Source organism: Drosophila biarmipes, chromosome 3L (assembly GCF_025231255.1).
Source record: "Drosophila biarmipes strain raj3 chromosome 3L, RU_DBia_V1.1, whole genome shotgun sequence".
NCBI lineage: Eukaryota > Metazoa > Arthropoda > Insecta > Diptera > Drosophilidae > Drosophila > Drosophila biarmipes.
Window position 1 is genome coordinate 25667339 of NC_066613.1, and position 17500 is coordinate 25684838.

The following is a 17500-nucleotide window of genomic DNA, read 5'->3' on the forward strand; positions in this document are numbered from 1 at the left end:
ATGTTCTAAGTTCTAACTTTTCGACCTCTTCAGTGGACCATTAAACACACACGAGGAACTTTAGTTTATTGAAATATGTATTTATTATTTATTCTGTTGTTGTTGTATTATTTGACTTATATAGTTTGCGATTTTTTTTTCGTATTCAAGCACATATGTATGTATGTATTTTTCTTGTATTTTTTATATCTTTTTTGATGTTTTTGTTACATTTTAAAGTTTTTCGATTTTTTTGGATTTTGTTTGAAGGTTTTTATGTTGTTTTTGTTGCCTTTTCATAATAAGGATTTTAGTTACTGTGCTGTTCATTTCTTGCATTGCATGAACGACAAAACGCCCAGGTGCCGGCCGCTCTGAAAACGTTCTGGGCTGCGATGGCGTTTGGCATGTCTGTCGACTAATTCATCAACCTCAGTTACTCCACCCGCCCGGCAGGATACACCCCTCGGGATATATAGCCGGCATATATCTATATAGTATATGTAGATGTATGTATAGTCGTTATACAATATTAAAGTTACTATGTTTTTTTGCTCTTTGTTCTGGTTTTGTTTTTGTTTTTGTCTGTGAGTGTCTGTGTTGCTTAGTGTAGGTTTTTGTGGTTTCTGCTGTTGTAGTTGTATATAACATGGCTATAATAGGACGTACTGATCCCAAATTTGTTGTTAGCTTGTTAAATGTTTTTTACAATATTTTTTTTTGTTTCTTAGTAATTGAAATTCATAATTTTCACAATATTTGCTCTTTGTTACCGACACACGCTCATAAGGTTTGTTTTTTTTTTATATTTTTTTTTGTAGTTTTCCGTATATGTATATAGATTTTTTAAAAATTATTTTTATAATCTTCATTAAATGGTTTCAACAGATTTGGCGCAGCAAATTAAATTTGCTCTTCATCGTCACACAAAACTTTTCGTAATTTACTTCTCGCCTCAATATTTTTTTGTGAATTTTCGTAATGCGTTTTGTTGTTGCTTTAAATAAATATTTAAGATGTAGATGCTATGTAATAAGTTAATGCAACCGTCTGAATGCAACAAAAGAATTGGCGAAACAACTTGGTGTGTGCTCACAAGCGAAGATCAAACCGAAGGAAACGATAACTAATATTATTACGTTAATGAATATGTAAAATATATATGTACTTGTAGATATAAATACTTTCTGCTTGCTTCGCTTCATTGATTGATTGGTTGTTGCTTGGTGTTGCTGCTGCGGCTGTGGATCTACTTAACTGCGGCCGCCACAGAACAATAATTACTCAATAATATAAATCGTTAACAGTAAGATGAAAGCAGTGAAAGAACAGTTTTCGAGAAGTAAGAAAGAATACGAGTAGAGCAAGATACACTAGAAGCATCCGTATAGTTATAAATGTATTTAGAGAGTGTTGCTTTATACAATTTCTAGCGCAATTATGCAAGGAGTTCGTTGCCATTCTAGAATAAATACTTCATAGATTATCTGAGGTGCCAACGAAGTCACTAGGGTTTTGAAATCATCTTTAAAAATTATTTTAAAATCGTCGATTATTGGCATCCTCCCCTTAAGCGAGCATAGGAAATAGCTCTGTACAACAAGCTGCTCCGTGCAAATAACTCACACGTATGAAAGACAAAATGTTGTAATACTTTACAAACATGATTTCAAAACTGTAGTAATTTTCGTGGCAGCCCCGTTTGCTGCATGCTTCCTTTTTCTCACTTTGTTTTGTTTTTCGCATTGGTTTTTAATTAGTTAAAATTAGAGCAAACTAGTAGAAAATAGTATACGTATACAAACGTTTTGGTTTCATCTCTCAGACACTTGGATTTCAATTTCATTTTGCCTTTCAACTGGCCACAACTCGGATCACGGTTGCGTCTAGTTGAACGCAAAGCGTTACAATGGTGGAGGGGTTAGTTGGTAATATTACAAATAAGTTTCGATTTCAGACACGAAGAGTTCTCTTGTTGAGTTGCCGTTAAGTAGTTTCGTAAATATTAAATGTATGCCTTTGCTCTTGCTATCAATTATTATCAATTACGATCGTTTCCAATAGTGTTCGCTTCTAGGGATTATATTCGTTATAAATGTGTGTGTATATGGTTAGGGCGACAAGTTCACGTTGCTGTTAGTTGGTTGATTGGTAGCCTGCTCGCTTATGGCTTGCGTACAAGAATATATATAGCTGTAGGTAAGTGTGTCTTTGATGTGCATCTAATATCCTCTCTTGCTAATGCAACACTTTCAGCAATCTACTCCACCAAGTTGCCTGCAGAAACGAGATTGTCTGGGATTAAAACTCTATAAGTTGATAGACTGTGCATTGCTCTCACCTGGAATGCGTGGATGACGCGCTAGAACAGAGAAGCCCTTGCCCTGCGGTCCCTTTGGTGCGCGAATGAGGATTAGGCGCGGCACAGTGTCATCGCCGTTGAGCTTGAGGCGCGAGATCAGACGATCCGGACGATCGTTTATTTTCAGAACATTGCAAGCCGAAGACTTTCCATTGCGCTGATGAAATAACACAACTTGTTAGTATGTTATCAATGCAAATAGTTATAGTCTACCCACCTGATTGGTGACCACGGAGAACTCCACTGTGTCGCCCGGGTGTAGAGCCACAGTATTGCCCTGCACCTCGGACATGTGGAAGAACAACTTCTTGCCATCCTCCACCTCAAAATTGAGAAAACCAAACTGCCCCTTGATGGAGTCCACGGTGGCGCGTTTCTTTTGCCTGACAGCATTCACGTTCGCTGCCCTACCGCTCTCATCAATGCGGAAGCTAACCAGATCGCCCTTCTGGAGCAGATCCCTCTTGTTCACCAGGCTGGTGATGCCGAACTCGTGCTGCGAAATGACAGTGGTGCGCAGCTCGTCGAGAATTTCAATGAGACCGGCGTACTCCTGCTGGTCGGGATTGATGCAGCGCAGCGGACGAGCCACCACGCCGTTGTGCGTGGTCTCCAGCACAGCCGGCTGCGGAATAGAGTTCTTGGGCAGCATGCGAACATTCTCCGCCGGCAGGCAGTTACCAGAAACGGAGGTATTTCCGTTGCGCGCTAGAGTGTACTCCACCTCCTGACCCAACTCCAACCAGTTGGGGTTGCCCAGATAGTTGCTAAAGTGAAAGAAGACCTCCTCGTCGTGGGATAAAGTCTCGATGAATCCAAAGTTCTCCTTCATAACGGCTATGAAGCCACGGTACACCTGCCCGGAATCGGATCCGGCATGGTTGTTGTTCTCCATCTTGAAGTCGTCCATGTGGCTCGGATTGTTGCTGCCCACGCTGCTGGTGCTGCCGCCGGGGCTGCCGTGCATGACATAGCCATTCTGCAGCGAGGCGTTTGAGCTGCTGCTACTGATTCCATTCGACAATCCAGAAAGCTGGTCATTCTGGTTGATGTTCCCACCAGCATTTGGCTGGTTAAGAAGCATCTGCTGTTGCTGCTGTTGCTGTTGCTGCAGCGAAACTTGCTGTACGTTGACGGCTATACACTCCTTGTTACGTTTGACCTGGGGTATTCAATAAGAGAGTTAAAATTGGTTTCCAAAACATTTTATTTAAACTTACCATGTAAATATCGAAGCGCACTCGCTCCCCAATCCTTGGTGGTTTTTCGCAGTCTTTAAGAAAATACATTATAGTCTTTTTAACATCGGCATGCTCGTAGGTAATCACACCGCCCTCAACGCGATCTTGAGATTTGATAGGGCTCTTGGGCGCCTCTCGTGTTACGCAACCTGTTAATAGATATTCCGGGTTAGACAGGGTACATATTGGAATGTTGAATAATTAAGCATACCCTCTATGTTGCTGGCCATTAGAGTTTCGAATTGCACTGAGTTGGGCGGCAAGTGTTTAATGCGTATGGCCTGCAAACGCGAGTTATTATAGGCCAATCCAGGCTCCTGAATGACAGTGAATTCCACCTCATCGTTCACATCGATTTCGCGGCTCTAAAACAACGACAATTAGGTTATTGGTATAGAAACTACTTGATTATACAATCGCATTATTCTTACCGTATCTAAAACTTCAGTAAAGTGGAAAAACAGACGTGCCTGACGCTCTACGCAGCGCAGAAAGCCGAAGCCCTCCTTCAGTGAGGCAATGGTGCCCTGCTCTCTCTTCTCGCCGGACACCTTGAAGGTCTCGTCCAACAGGGCAATCGAGGTGGCCCGCTGCAACTGATCACGCCGATCGGTGGCGAGGAGGAACTGCACCCAGTCACCATGTCGCAGGGTGAAGTCACCCTTCTGGTCCTTGTCCCCGAACGGCACCTCCACCTCGGAGTAGTCCAACGCCCTGTAACGGATGCGACCCGGCAACGGATCATTGTTCTGGCGCACCGGATTGTTGCGATCCAGAGACTTGAGCACCTGGCCCTTATACACCGTGCTGTCCACGTCCTCGAAAATGACCGATCCCGGTGCTAGGCGCGTGATGTTGCACGCAAATTCACGGCCCTGCGGAGGCACAGATGCAGACTGCATTTTTGACTGAAGGAGGTTGGGGTTGGTCGGATCGCCGCTGCCACTTACGCTCCGCGTCTGGATGGTGAACTCGACATCGTCACCGGGACGTAGCTCCACATTGCCCTCGGCCTCCGAGAAGTGGAAGAATATCTCCTTGACCACATCGGCGCGTTCGATGAAGCCGAACGACTCCTTCATCGAACAGACCACGCCGCGATACTTGACCGGCTGGGCCGGATTCTCTAGGCGAATATGGCAGGCGCCTAGGTTACCTCTGCGGAATAAATGATTATTGTATTATTATTTTCATTCAATTACTTATCAACTAATCCTCACCTTTGGTTCGTTGCGATTTGAAAGCTGACCTTGTCGCCAGCTCGCAAGTTGACATTGCCCTCCACATCGTCTTTGGTATAGGGTAAGAAGAAGCATTCGCCACGGTTCTCATAGCTTATGCGACCGGTGGTCTCGCTGGAGTTGAGCACATTGTTGGCGCTATCAGTGCGCAGCTCGGTGGTCACCGTCCCAGTGACGCGCTCCTCGGAAAGCACAACCTCAGGGGCTATCTTGGACACTTGACTAGCTATCGGCTTGCCGGTACGGCGATCATAGGTCATCTCGAACTCCACGGGATCCCCGATTTTCAAATGATCAATATTACCGCTGAACTGCGAGAAATGAAAGAAGAGTCGTGCCTGCCGCTCGCAGCACTGAATGAAGCCATAGGAGTGCTATAGTTAAGACGGAATAAATCAAATTAGATATTGCGGTCAAGTGAAAGTTCGCCTTTTCCACTCACCAGCAGCTTCTCGATGATGCCAGTTTCCCGGGTGGTCTGGCTGGGATCCGCAGCTGCGGCCGAAGAGTTGCTCGACTGGGAGCCGAAGATCGAGGAGGAGCTCCCAGCTCCGTTGGTCAAAACGCTGTTCGATTGGAATACACCAATTTGAGGAGGATTCTGGATGACGTCGTTAACCTCGTTGGCATCGAACATTCCAATGCTCTGATGTTGTTGCTGCTGCTGTTGCTGCTGCTGATGTTGTTGCTGCTGCTGCTGCTGATGTTGCTGCTGTTGATGTTGCTGCTGCTGCTGGTGTTGCTGCTGTTGCATATGCTGCTGCTGCTGTTGGTGTTGCTGCTGTTGCTGCTGCTGGTGATGGTGCATATTCTGCTGCTGCTGCTGCTGCTGTTGATGCTGCTGGGGCGAGGGTCCCTGACCTTGCGGCTGCAATCCCAGCGTAGTTGAGTCAAGCGTAAAGGTTCCAATGGTCGGAAATGTAGTGGGGATTCCCAGATTGCGAATGGCATTCATGTTGAAATAACCATCGCATGGCAAGTTGTCATAGATTTCTGGAGCGTTAAATTGGAGAGAAGAGAATAATGAAGATTATAAGAAAGAGATATTGTAGGAACATGGTTAAAATGGGTTTATGAATTGTTTCGCCATCAGAAAACCTATATTAAATTCCTAGACAATTAAAAAATGCAATTAAGTAGTAAGATCTGTTAAAGGTGTAGCAAACATGCCAGGAACATGGTTTTAAATAAGATATTTAGATATTTTCTATATAACAAAATATTTAGGTTGCATATGTACCAATTTCTAGCCCTCGTTTAGAACTTAATGGAAATCAGAACCGGTTCTTAAGTGTTGCGTAATTGTTCTGTAAATAAGCGACCCAATTCCCCACTTACCTTCGCCGGTGCGGTACACCTTCGACTGGGTATTCATGTTGGATTGATTGATTGGATATTAGCAAACAAAGAAAAATGCTGATAAGGACTAGCAAATTGGAGACTGGTTCTTGGCGATGGTGATTGCGGTTGCGATGTTCTTGGTATTGGATGGTCAGTTGTACCCAACCCGGTGAACCGATAACGTAGTACGACGAGAACGATTGGAACGAGAGTTGAAGTTGAAGAAAGCGCGAATTACCGAAAACAGATTTATGGATCTCTTTTTGTATCTCTTTAGGGGTATTTTTTCTTTTTTTTTAATTTTTGTGTTTTTTATATCAAAGAGAAAAAACTAAGCAATAAATACGTATTTGTTTTTTTGTGTATATATATTTTGGCTAAACACTGGCACAAGAGGCACTGAAATTCCTTGTCTTCGAAGTTAATAAAAAATTTCTCCTTTTCTTGAGGGCAAGCCCCGCAAAAAATGGTTGTTTTTCTTAGCTTTCCTTTGCAGTTGTTGGTTTGTTTTTGTGTTCCTTGTTGTTGTGTGTTATATATTTTTCTTGTAAAAAATGCCGACAAATATTGTAACGTTGTTGGTTTGTTTTGGTAGTTTGAAGTTCCTTCCTGGGTCTGTTGTAGGTTTGTTTTTTCTAAAGTTTTTCTGAACCTTTTGCTTGTTTTGTGTATTCAAAATATTGTTGTTTTACGATGAAAATGCATACCAGCTGCTGCCGATGGTGTTTCTTGTTATAGTTTTGTTCTAGTTTTGAATTACCATTGAATTATTGCATGTTTGAAATGATTTTGGTTGATTTTTTTATATTTTTACTTTAGTTTTACTAGAAAAATACACTGGGAATACTTTTTACTTTTGGGTTAGATTAGCTTTGTTTGATATTTGAATATTTTGTGTTTTGCTTGATTATATTGTTTGTTTTTTGTTGGTTTTCTATATAGTATACATATATATAATATATATTTTGTAGGCAATCGTTGTGGTTTATAGGAAGTAGTAGTGATTTATTTTTAATTTACTTTCGAATACCCTTAGTACAACGATGATTTTGGGGGACGAGGTTCGAATCTCCTTCTTCTTCGTATCCTGCTGCTGCCTCTTCTTCTCGGGACTTCCGTTTCCGGCTCCTCTCTCTCAGTGTCGATTCCTATTTTGTTTCGCTGTACGTTGCTATTACTTTTCGGTTGCACGATTTGTATAATTTGTTTGTTGTTGTGGTTGCTGATTTATTGCTGTTTCATTTACTATTCACTAAGCAAAAATTATGAGTTTAGGGTTTTTCTCTTTTTTACATATAATAGATATAGGACACCCGTTATGTGGAGTTATCCTCGCTCATTTACTATGTTGAACTTTAAGCTTACGATTTATTTATTTTTTTTGTTTAAATATATATATTTTTGAATGCGTTTTGAAGTCTTTTTATAACCTACGGTTTTTACTTTTGCTTTGTGTTGGTTGGTTTTGTTATTTTTCACTTATTCCTTTGTTTTGTTTTGCTTTCTCTGTTCTCGCTCACTAGAGTTAGGCTTAGTTTAATAGTTTATATAATATAATATATAATATACTATAGTATATATGTATCGAAGTCCTTTAAGATATCACGAATTTGTTTCAATGTTTTTTATCTTTTCATTTGCATTTGCTCTTAAGTGTAAAGTTGTTGTTGTTGTTGCTTTAAGATGTTTTCTGTTTTCTGTTCGCAGCTTCCTCTTTCGCTCCTTCTTTTCCTCCTTCGCCTATTGTTAAAAATTACGTGGTTTGCCTTTCATTCCATTAGAGATTTTTTTGTGGTTTTCCTTTGCGTTTTTCTTTTTTGTTTATTTAAATTTATAAATTTACAGTAATTATCACAGAGTTGTTAAATCTTTCTTTGAATTTGTTTTGTTTTTCTTTTCTCCGTTTTACTTCCGTTTGTTGCAGTTGCTTTTGCTGTTTTAGACTTTTAACATTTCTCACTAGGTACACTTATAAAAAAACTGAATTGAAAACTAGTAAAAAACAATGTTTTATTGAAAATAATAAAACTGTTTCTTTGGCGCAAGGCCGCAGTTTTGAATTTGTTTTGCGTTCTCTATATATAATTTCTTAATATGTTTTTTTTTTTTTTTTACTTATTTATTGTTTTTTCATTTATTGGCTAAGTTAAATTGCTGGTGTTGTTGTTGTAGGTCTGTGTAAAACGTGACTTAAAACTTATAGAATTCTTGTAGATTTTTGGTTTTAAATGTTATATTTATTGTTACCGTTATATTTGTAGTATATATTATTTTTATTCACACTTTTTGCGGCACAATTGTTGCTTAATCGGTTTAATCTGCTCTCCCTGCTGCTTCCTCCGTTTATCGCTCTGCCTCTCACTTCCCTTTCGCCCTTTTGGGGCTTTTCTCAGTTTTTATCTTTCGACTTAGATTCTAGCAGTGTTTTTTGTTTAGTTAAATAATTTAGATTGATGTTGCGTTTTAAATTAAATCGTTTTAATATGTTTAAATTATTTGTTGTTGATTTACTCCCGGTTATTTTGTACTTTAAAACATTAATTCAGTTGTTTGTTGTTGGTTGGTTGTTGTTTGTTGTTGCTGCTGCTTTTGTAGCTCGGTTGCTGTTGCTGTTGTTTTAGTCTTAATTTAAACTAATTAGCAAATTGAATTCACTTTGACTTAACAACAAAAAATTCGTAATTAAATTAAAGCTTTCAGGAAAAATAATGAGGAATTTTGGGATTGATTTAGCGTTTTTCAGAGTGTATTTTTTCGGTTTTATTTTCTTTTTCTTTTTTATTCGAGAGTTCGAACGCCGCAGCGCCGTTGGCTTTGTTTTACCGTTAGTTTCCCGTTGCTTTTTTTCAGTGCTTTGCCGTTTTCTTTTTGAACTCCGCTTTACTTGCTCCTTCGTAGTTTTCCTTTTATTTTTTGCTTTTGCTTTGCTTTTATTTATTTATTTGTTGGTGCTTTTGAGTATTGACGAGTTAATTTCACAGCGTTTCAATTTGTTTGGTTTGTTGTTGTTGTTGGTTTTGTTGTAGTTTTTTTTGAAAGTCTTCGTTTCAAGCTTGGCTTGTTTTTTGTTGGTTTGTTTTGTTTTTTATTTGCGCAGTCGCTTTATCTCCCTCTCTCTCTCTCTGTCTGTCTCGCTCACACCGACGGGCGGCGTAAAAATTCTCGTTTTTCCGATTTGTGTGTGATTTTTCTTTGCAAAGCAAAACGAAACAAAAACGAAGAAGAGTCCAAAAAACTTAAAAAGTTTTTGCTTTGACTTTTCCCTTTGAGCTATGTTGTGGTTTGTATTTTTTATGTATTTCTGCTGTAACTTTCAATTATTTGCGTTTTATATTTGTTTGTATTATTTTTTGATTCGTTTTCGATGGTGTTCTCTATTTTTATATCATATTTTTGTTGTTTTTTATATTATTATTATTTTTATTCAGATTATGATGAAAGTGATGTCAAAACGGAGTTTTAGTTACAAAAGCTGTGGGAGGAAAAAAGAGAAAGGTGGATTAGGAATCATTTTTTTACAATTAGTTTTCGCTCTTTTTTTTTGCCTAGTGAAATCTACACCGAAAGTCTCGCTGCAGTTTATCGATTTTTCAGTGTTGCAAACGGAGAGTTTTTTGCCTGCCGGAAAAAATTGCACACACACAGGCTCGGCCCACTACGCACACACACATGCACGCCCATACACACGCACAGGCAATTGCAGTCGTAAACTATTTTTACACATTATTGTTGTGGTTTTTTGCGTAAAATTAGCAGGCGAGCCGACTGTACACACACCAGCACAGCCACCCAAGTGCCAAGTTGGAAGAAAAAACTTTTTCCTCCTCAACTTTTTTTTCGGGCTGCAAATTTGGTACCCTCAAACGCACACACACACACAGGCACACTCAAGCTGGCTGGCCGACGAGAAAAACGTCATTTAGGCATTGAAAACCTCGTTTTTCCAGCACTTTTCATGTTTTTCCATCACAGCTCGGCTCAGGGCACATTTTCCGCACATTTTCGTTGCGAATTCGAGTTAAATAATAGCGCCATGCGAAGCGAAAGAGAATTTTCTGGACCAGCCACACATACCACACGACAGCACAACAACAGCTAGCGGACGCCATATTTGCCGACAGGGCGATAAGGGTGTTGGAAAGCGCGCGACTACTTGTGGTGCTGGAAAATGTGCGAATGGCGGGGCAATTGTGACGTCACTCGCCATGAGCGCAGAGCGGGGTACACTTCAAAATGTATTTGATAATTTTAAAAATAACTTGATTTTAAATTATTGCAATGTTTCTTCTCCTGATCTCTCACTCTTAATAATAATATTTTTTAATCAAGACCCATGAATCTGATTTATGTTTTTAAAAAAGTACTAAATTAAAGTTTATACTTTATATAGACTTCCCATAAAAAACGAGACAGGTTTTAAACGAATTTTTATTTACGGCTTCCTAAGCAGCTTCTGCAGGTGCCTAGTCCATAGTTAACTTAAGTGGCATTCCCTATGATGTTAAATGGGCTCCACTACATCGGTAATTGGGTTATCCACGATCAGTTTTTAATAGATTTAAAGTTACAAAATCTAGTTATTTGGTTATAGTGCCTTTTATACATTTGACAGTGCAATACGTTATCAACTTTAATAGGTTATCAAAACGCCCTTGGTAAATATGTCTGTGGGCTAACTTTAGTCAAAAAGATTTAATTGCTCCTTGCGTAACGTCCTAGCGAGCACCTTGATTTGGTCACACAATAAATTGCATCTGGAGAAGGTCTAAAGTTTGGTCTTTGTGTATTTCAATCATACTCATTAGAATATTTTGTATGTGGTGCATTTGAAGACAATGTATATGACTCTATGTATGTACAGTGCAATTCTGACTTCAAAACCTTTTAAATTGGGACAAAATATAGATAAACCATTGAAAGAATCCTTCAGTGCTTAAAAGGTTGTTAAATTGACTCTCCATCGCAGTTCACAACAGACATAGTAATACGAAACTGCTTTTAAAATTCTCTTAACGTCAAATTGCGAAAACATTTTAATCTTAGGGTCAAAATCAAGAGTTTGTGGTCTTCAATAACACTATAAAAGTCAAGACTCCTGGCAGCTTGCCCACTCAGGTGCAATTGCGGGCACGGGGTAATTTACAAACGTTAAGTACAACAAGCAAAACTGGAACCGAAAGCTAAATGCAAATGCTCAATGAGTTTCACATACACAATTGGTTGCTATGTAGGTAAATAACTAACGTTACATGTTATTCTTAACCTAAGAACTATGTAAATATCTGCAATTAACTAAGAAAACAGGTCTTCGGCAAGGCGAGATACTTGGGTTTGCCATTTTAGGGCTTGCTGTCGAAGCCAGCGAAGTCGGATGCCTCGGACTCGTCCTCATCCCGTTCGACGCCGATGCAGTGGATGCCGGTGCGCAGCATGGGCGTGCCCTTGCCCTTGCCCAGCACCCGGGCGGCGATCACCAGCTGCAGCAGCTCCTTGGCATTGGTCGAGCTGACGATGTGCAGGACCTCGCGCAGCAGCTTCTCCTTGTAGGCGAAGAACTCGATCTTCATCTCGAAGAAGTCGTGCTCGTCGTGCTTGGTGCCCTCGAACTCGGTGATCCTGCAGTGCAGACTCGGCGTGGCACTGACCACCGGCTCGAACTTGGCGGCCAGCGCTCCCGCGTCGCCAAAGAGCGACGTCGGCAGCTTCAGCTCGATCAGGTAGCGATGGTTGATCTGCAGAAAGCCCAGGCTCACCACGATCGTGTCGCCCGACCTCTGATATGTGACGCAGCTGTCCGTCTCGAAGCCATCTTTCACTGTGTTGGAGTCGAAGTGGACATGGTGGTCTGAAAGGGAAGATGGCCAGGATTAGAATGGGAAACATGTTGAATTTCTGCATTGTATTTATATTTCGGATGGGAATATTTGGGAACTTCGATGAGGTTGTCGATATTTAATTTATGAACTTAAAATATGTACACCTTGACAACAGAGATATTCATATTTATGTTTAAAACTGTCTATTTATTATAATTTTTAGCAGAGCCCTAGAAGCCAGAAACCTGACCTTATACAACTAGCAAACGCAGGAATTCCACTCACCCGCTGAGCTTTCTAACCTATTTGCATTTCTGGGATTTGTAAGTTTACACAGAATCTAATTGGGATCGCATTTGTTGAACAAGCTGAAGGGATGTATTAAAAATTACCGTGCCCGGAGCCAAAGGTCGGCCAGGTAGACAAGTAAAACCGAGTAAAATTGCCGTAATAAGCCCAAGCATTCCGAGATAAACAAACAGGCAAACAGAAGTCTCGGCCCCGCCTCGAGTAAATTTCCCCCAGCGGCATTTGCAGCGGAAATTGCGTGTAAGCGTGTAATTAAACGCCCCTGCCGCTGCCCCTGTGCTTACACAGTGCGAAATTGTATTATACTTCTCTCGTTCTCATCGGCAATAAGTATTATATCATATCATCTTGACAATTTCCAAACTGTTAACTAGAAATGTGTTTTATTTTAAGCCTTGAGATTTATAAATTTAATTAAAGATTTTATATTTTAATGTCATTTTCTCTCAGTATTAAACGACAAACTCGTGGGGAAATGGGGAGATAGGCTGTCTTAGGGCTTAAATCACATTAAAATTGGGTCAATTGGGACCAAGTGCCCCGCCAGTTGTTGTCCTGGGACTTGAGGCGTCTAATTTCGCACTCCGCAGAGCGAATTTCGATACGGGGAATTGAGTTTATAATTGCTGTCAGCGCCTCCAAATGTGCGCATACAATGATGAATGAGCCAATATATATATTATTTCTATTGTTAACCGGAAAGGTAATTACTTTTATATTATTCTACTAAAACATACAGTTGTCCTTGAATAAATAATAAATTCAGACTATATCATTGAATTTATATTGTATATCGTATCATATCTTATCATATATCATTTTTCCTAGTCCTAATCTTCATCCAACTAAAACTATCTCATTGACACCTCTTTTTTTGCACCAAATGACCTTCTATCAATAAAAATAATTGTTCGTTTTATCCCTATCTACAATATTCAATCAAAATTAGCGTCGAAAACGTATCAAAGCGTATCATGCTAATCACTGACATAAGGCAGTGCGCACCACTAAAACCAGATACTTTTTATCGGAGAGCTTGCTTTGCCTGGCAATTAACAAATCGGTGACAAATGTTCCGGGAGCTATAAAAATCGACAGCCCAACGAGCCTCTAATCAGACTTCTAATCACAACCGAGCAATGCCCCTGAGATATCTTAAAAGTCGCCCGGTTAATCATAGGCGATTGCCTCAGATACTGTTCGCCATTTTTCATGGCCCCCGAAAAAGTAGAGTCTCTTGGTAAAAATAGAATTGGTCATGGCACTGGCATCGGCAATTGTGGCAAAAGTTTGTTCTTTCGGCAAAACATTTCCACATGGATGTGGAAATACAGACAGTGCGGTTCGAAAACATAAAATATAAGGGATCCCAAGATTCTAAAAAGGTTTGATATAGCTTATAATAGATGGCACTTATCAATTGGAATATCCATTTGCTTTCTCTCTGCAGTTTTCAGAGAAATACTATCTACTTTGGAAATATGATTTTTAGAATATCTACTTCCCTCCACACTTTTCCTATGTTTTTGAGACGTATCGTACCTTTTGTTTTCCGCTTTTAAATAATATAATAGATGAGACTTATCAATTGGAATATCCATTTGCTTTCTCTCTGCAGTTTTGGAAGAAATACTTTCTACTTTAGAAAATTGATTTTTAGAACATCCACTTCCCTCCACATTTTTCCTATGTTTCTGAGACGTATCGTACCTTTTGTTTTCCGAACTCACATATTTTCCCCTGTTCTGATGTCGCAATCTTTGGAATGTCTGCGCAAACGGTTGATATTTTATTTTAATTTTCCTTTCGATTCCCCGGTATTCTGTTGTTTATTTTGGCTGATCGCCCGCTCAGCAGAACGTTATAATTCAATTTTGCACTTTGGTGTGCAGGAAATGTGAACACGCTTTTTATTTGTAATTTATTTCATTTTTGTAAACGCAGACGAATGCGAAATTAAAGCAATTTTCCGGTCGTTTCTTGCCATTTCTCCATTCCCCAGTTGTAAGCAATTTATTGTAATCCAGCTTAATCTGCTTAAAGTCGCCCCAACAATGGAGGCGTCGCTGCCAATTCATCCGCCCGGCCAAGTGTCGCGGGAAAAGTGGATTGTTGTTTCTATAAATTTCGTTTAAAGTCATGCGCCGCACTCTGAAATCCGGCTGGCTGTGGAAAAGAGTCTCACGTGCCCCCAATCACCATTGATTAACCATTAATGGAAACTCACAATCGACTCGGCGCAACTGTTATTGCTGGAAATTCAAATTTGAGCAGACAATTTTTGGGATTTCATCTCTGCCCTCCCAGCAATAGCTTCAATTTTTGTATTCAAATAAATTATCCGATGCATATCTGACAGATTGTCTACCAATTGAATGCTCGTTGGCTTTTGCCTATGTATTTCAATTGGTTCGTTTACTCAAATATATTTTAATTTTGTGGCAAGGGGGCTAGGCAATCCATGAATCTCTGGATGCAGTACACTAAGTGATCTAATCATAAGCAGGGTCTCTCCTTTAACTCTCGTTACTTATTAGATTTTTCTTATCATATCATTAAAAAAACATTATTTTTATTAAGTCTTTTCTTGAGAACTTTTTTAAGAATAACCTGTTCTTGATTTTGACCCACTCATAGCCCAGGTATGCCTATCCCAGTATATCAATAAACTTATTCTTAGTTATAATGTTGTAATTAAGAAAAGTCGTATTTTGTATAATGACTTTCCTTAGAACTTTTTTAAGAATAACCTGTTCTTGATTTTGACCCTCTTATTAGCCCAATTTGAACTAAATTATGTATTCATAAGATATGTATGCCTCTCCCAGTATATCAATAAACTGATTCTTAGTTATATAATAAAAGTCATATAAAAACAGTCATATTTTGTATAATGACTTTCCTTAGAACTTTTTTTAAGAACAACCTGTTCTTGATTATGTGTTGGACCCCTTATTAGCCCAATTTGTCAAGAGCCAACTGGCCTGTGTCCAGTTTCCGCCCCCACACTTTAAATTATATATTTCCCACCCATTAGGTTTTACGTATTTTTTATTTTTTGGGCGGTACTTGTGGGTCTGCGCCTCCCCGTGAGGGGGCTGCCGCAAAAAGGCATACGTACGTGCCGAGCCGAGTGTGGGAAATGCAAAGCAATAACAAAATGCAAACATGCATAACAATATTGTAAACTGTGTTTCTCTGATTTTCAAATCAAAACAATTGAGGGGGTGCCCGTGGTCCAACGAGACAAATATCAATCACGAACTCCTCATGGGCGTGGGTGGCCCGAGGGGGTGCGAAAAGTGGCCCACAGTGCTGCTACCTCAGGCAGCACAAACAACGAGGCCAAACAACGTGCCCGCCGGCTCCCCCGGCTCTATAAATAGCCCACCTCATGAGGATTGCACAATTGCATATCGCTTTATAGGAACAATAAGAAAAACATGACTGCAACAATGGGGACCTCTGCTGGCGGTCGGGTTGTATGCAATTTAATTAGGGGGATCGTTGTCAGCGTTCTGGGGTGCTGCAACTATAATCTCTGGACGGGCGCTAAACGAATTCACAATTAGCATTGCTCATGAAGGCGCTCGGCAAATATATTACACTATCAAGCGCTAACTCACGACAATTTGCATGGCTCGGCGATAAAGTGTAGGAGAAAGAATTTCTGAATGCTCTACAAACAACCACGTTTAGCTGAAAACAACGATTTAGAAATATGGGTAATGGGTTTCCCAAGTACCATGTGTCACGCTAACGTGACAAAAGGCGTGATTTTCCTTTCTTGGTTTTTACTGCTTCTACACTACTAGTAGCCCCTCTAAAAATGGGAGCTTAATTAACAAACTCATACAAAGCTATACCCCAAATAGATCGAATGCTAAAGTGCCCCCGAAAAGCCAGATAAAACCTAATTGATGAAAGTGTGTATACACTTGCAAAGTGAAAATGATGTCCGTTTCCATGTGTTTATGGCACACAATTCATTAGCTTCTGTCCGGGGATCATAAATTAAAATTAATCTAAGACAATTTAAGAACGCTTCGGCAGGCTCAACTGCCTTTGATAAAACTCTGGTCGAGCGCCGTTCGAAGTGATAAGAGAACCCATTTAAGTCACGCGAACTGCGACAAAACCTGGGGGCGGGAAAATGAAAATATCATCGATACCGCCGACAAATGTCAAATGATTTTCGCAAGGGCGTCCCGGGGGTGGCATGTGGGCGGAGGAAAATTGGCTTAGCTCTGGCCCTGAACAAATATTATTTTTAATATTGCGGCAGAAAAGCAGGAAGAGGTCAGGAAACTACAATAAGCAGGGAAGGGGCAGGGCAGAGGCCGGGAAAACCGAATGTGTGAAGTGGACGGGAAGGAAATGGCAAAACACTCGTGCACATCTACACAGAGGAAAATTTAGACGGCTTTATAGCTATATTGTAGATTAAAAATGGTACAATTATTTGAAAAATTAAATGTTTTTAATGCCATAATAAGCAGTTCGAAAATAACATATTAAACATTTTAGATACAGCTAAATAAACACATTTCCTGCATGAAAGAGATTAAAAATTATGGAATATATACATATATGATGACACATTTACAAAGAATTCACTTTAAATATTAGTTTGCAATCTTGCAATGTATTTGCTAATTATCCCCCAGCCACGACACCTAATTTCTTGCAGTGTGGGCCAAATGCAGCTGCCCTGAGTCCCGGAAAAGGTCAACAGGAAACGATTTTTCTTGAGTTGCCAGACTTGCCTAAATTTAGGCCACTCTCCTCCGGCCCTAATTAATCCGAATTATTTCGCAAAAATCCACCGCAATTACCCCGGGGCTTGCCCTCCTCCCAATGATAATTTAACGCACTTGCGGAGTCGCTGTGCACATATCAGAGCGCCCTTTCATGGCTAAGCAAATGGATTGGGCAAACACCGGGAGAAGGCGAGTTTTACCTTGATGATCCACATTTTCGGCGGCTTCGTCGCACATTTTGGGCAGTTCTCGGGGTGCTTCGTTTCTTGGTGGGGGGTAAATGCCAGCGTTCTCCGTTCTCCCGGAATTTAAAGGAACCAGCCGCGCGCTTTTCTCCGGCTGCTGAATACTTTAGCGGTCTCTTTTGCAGATTTAAATCCAACCAACGTCGAAATCGAGACAACAAAATAAACAAAGTGCAGTATGGCCGCGGCACTAAGTGCGCATTATA

General features: G+C 40.2%; 2 protein-coding genes across 3 annotated transcripts; both read right to left on the bottom strand.

Moving 5' to 3' along the window:
• Positions 1-59: 59 nt before the first annotated feature.
• On the bottom strand, positions 60-10303 carry LOC108035093 (cold shock domain-containing protein E1). Of its 2 annotated transcripts, none has more exons than XM_050886510.1 (10): positions 10239-10303; positions 6162-9636; positions 5266-5816; positions 4803-5197; positions 4014-4740; positions 3794-3947; positions 3562-3731; positions 2559-3503; positions 2321-2498; positions 60-2256 (listed from the first exon to the last, which is right to left on the bottom strand). In XM_050886510.1, the coding sequence occupies exons 2-10, from the start codon at positions 6196-6198 to the stop codon at positions 2240-2242; spliced, it is 3174 nt and encodes a 1057-aa protein (XP_050742467.1). In that variant the 5' UTR covers positions 6199-9636; positions 10239-10303; the 3' UTR covers positions 60-2239. The 2 variants fall into 2 exon arrangements, with proteins under 2 accessions (XP_050742467.1, XP_016966004.1); XM_017110515.3 differs by lacking the exon at positions 10239-10303 and having other exon boundaries at positions 4014-4457; positions 4533-4740.
• A 275-nt stretch (positions 10304-10578) lies between these two features.
• Positions 10579-17490, bottom strand: LOC108034862 (UPF0687 protein C20orf27 homolog). The gene is made up of 2 exons (XM_017110037.3): positions 17250-17490; positions 10579-12009 (listed from the first exon to the last, which is right to left on the bottom strand). The coding sequence occupies exons 1-2, from the start codon at positions 17284-17286 to the stop codon at positions 11504-11506; spliced, it is 543 nt and encodes a 180-aa protein (XP_016965526.1). The 5' UTR covers positions 17287-17490; the 3' UTR covers positions 10579-11503.
• Positions 17491-17500: the final 10 nt, after the last annotated feature.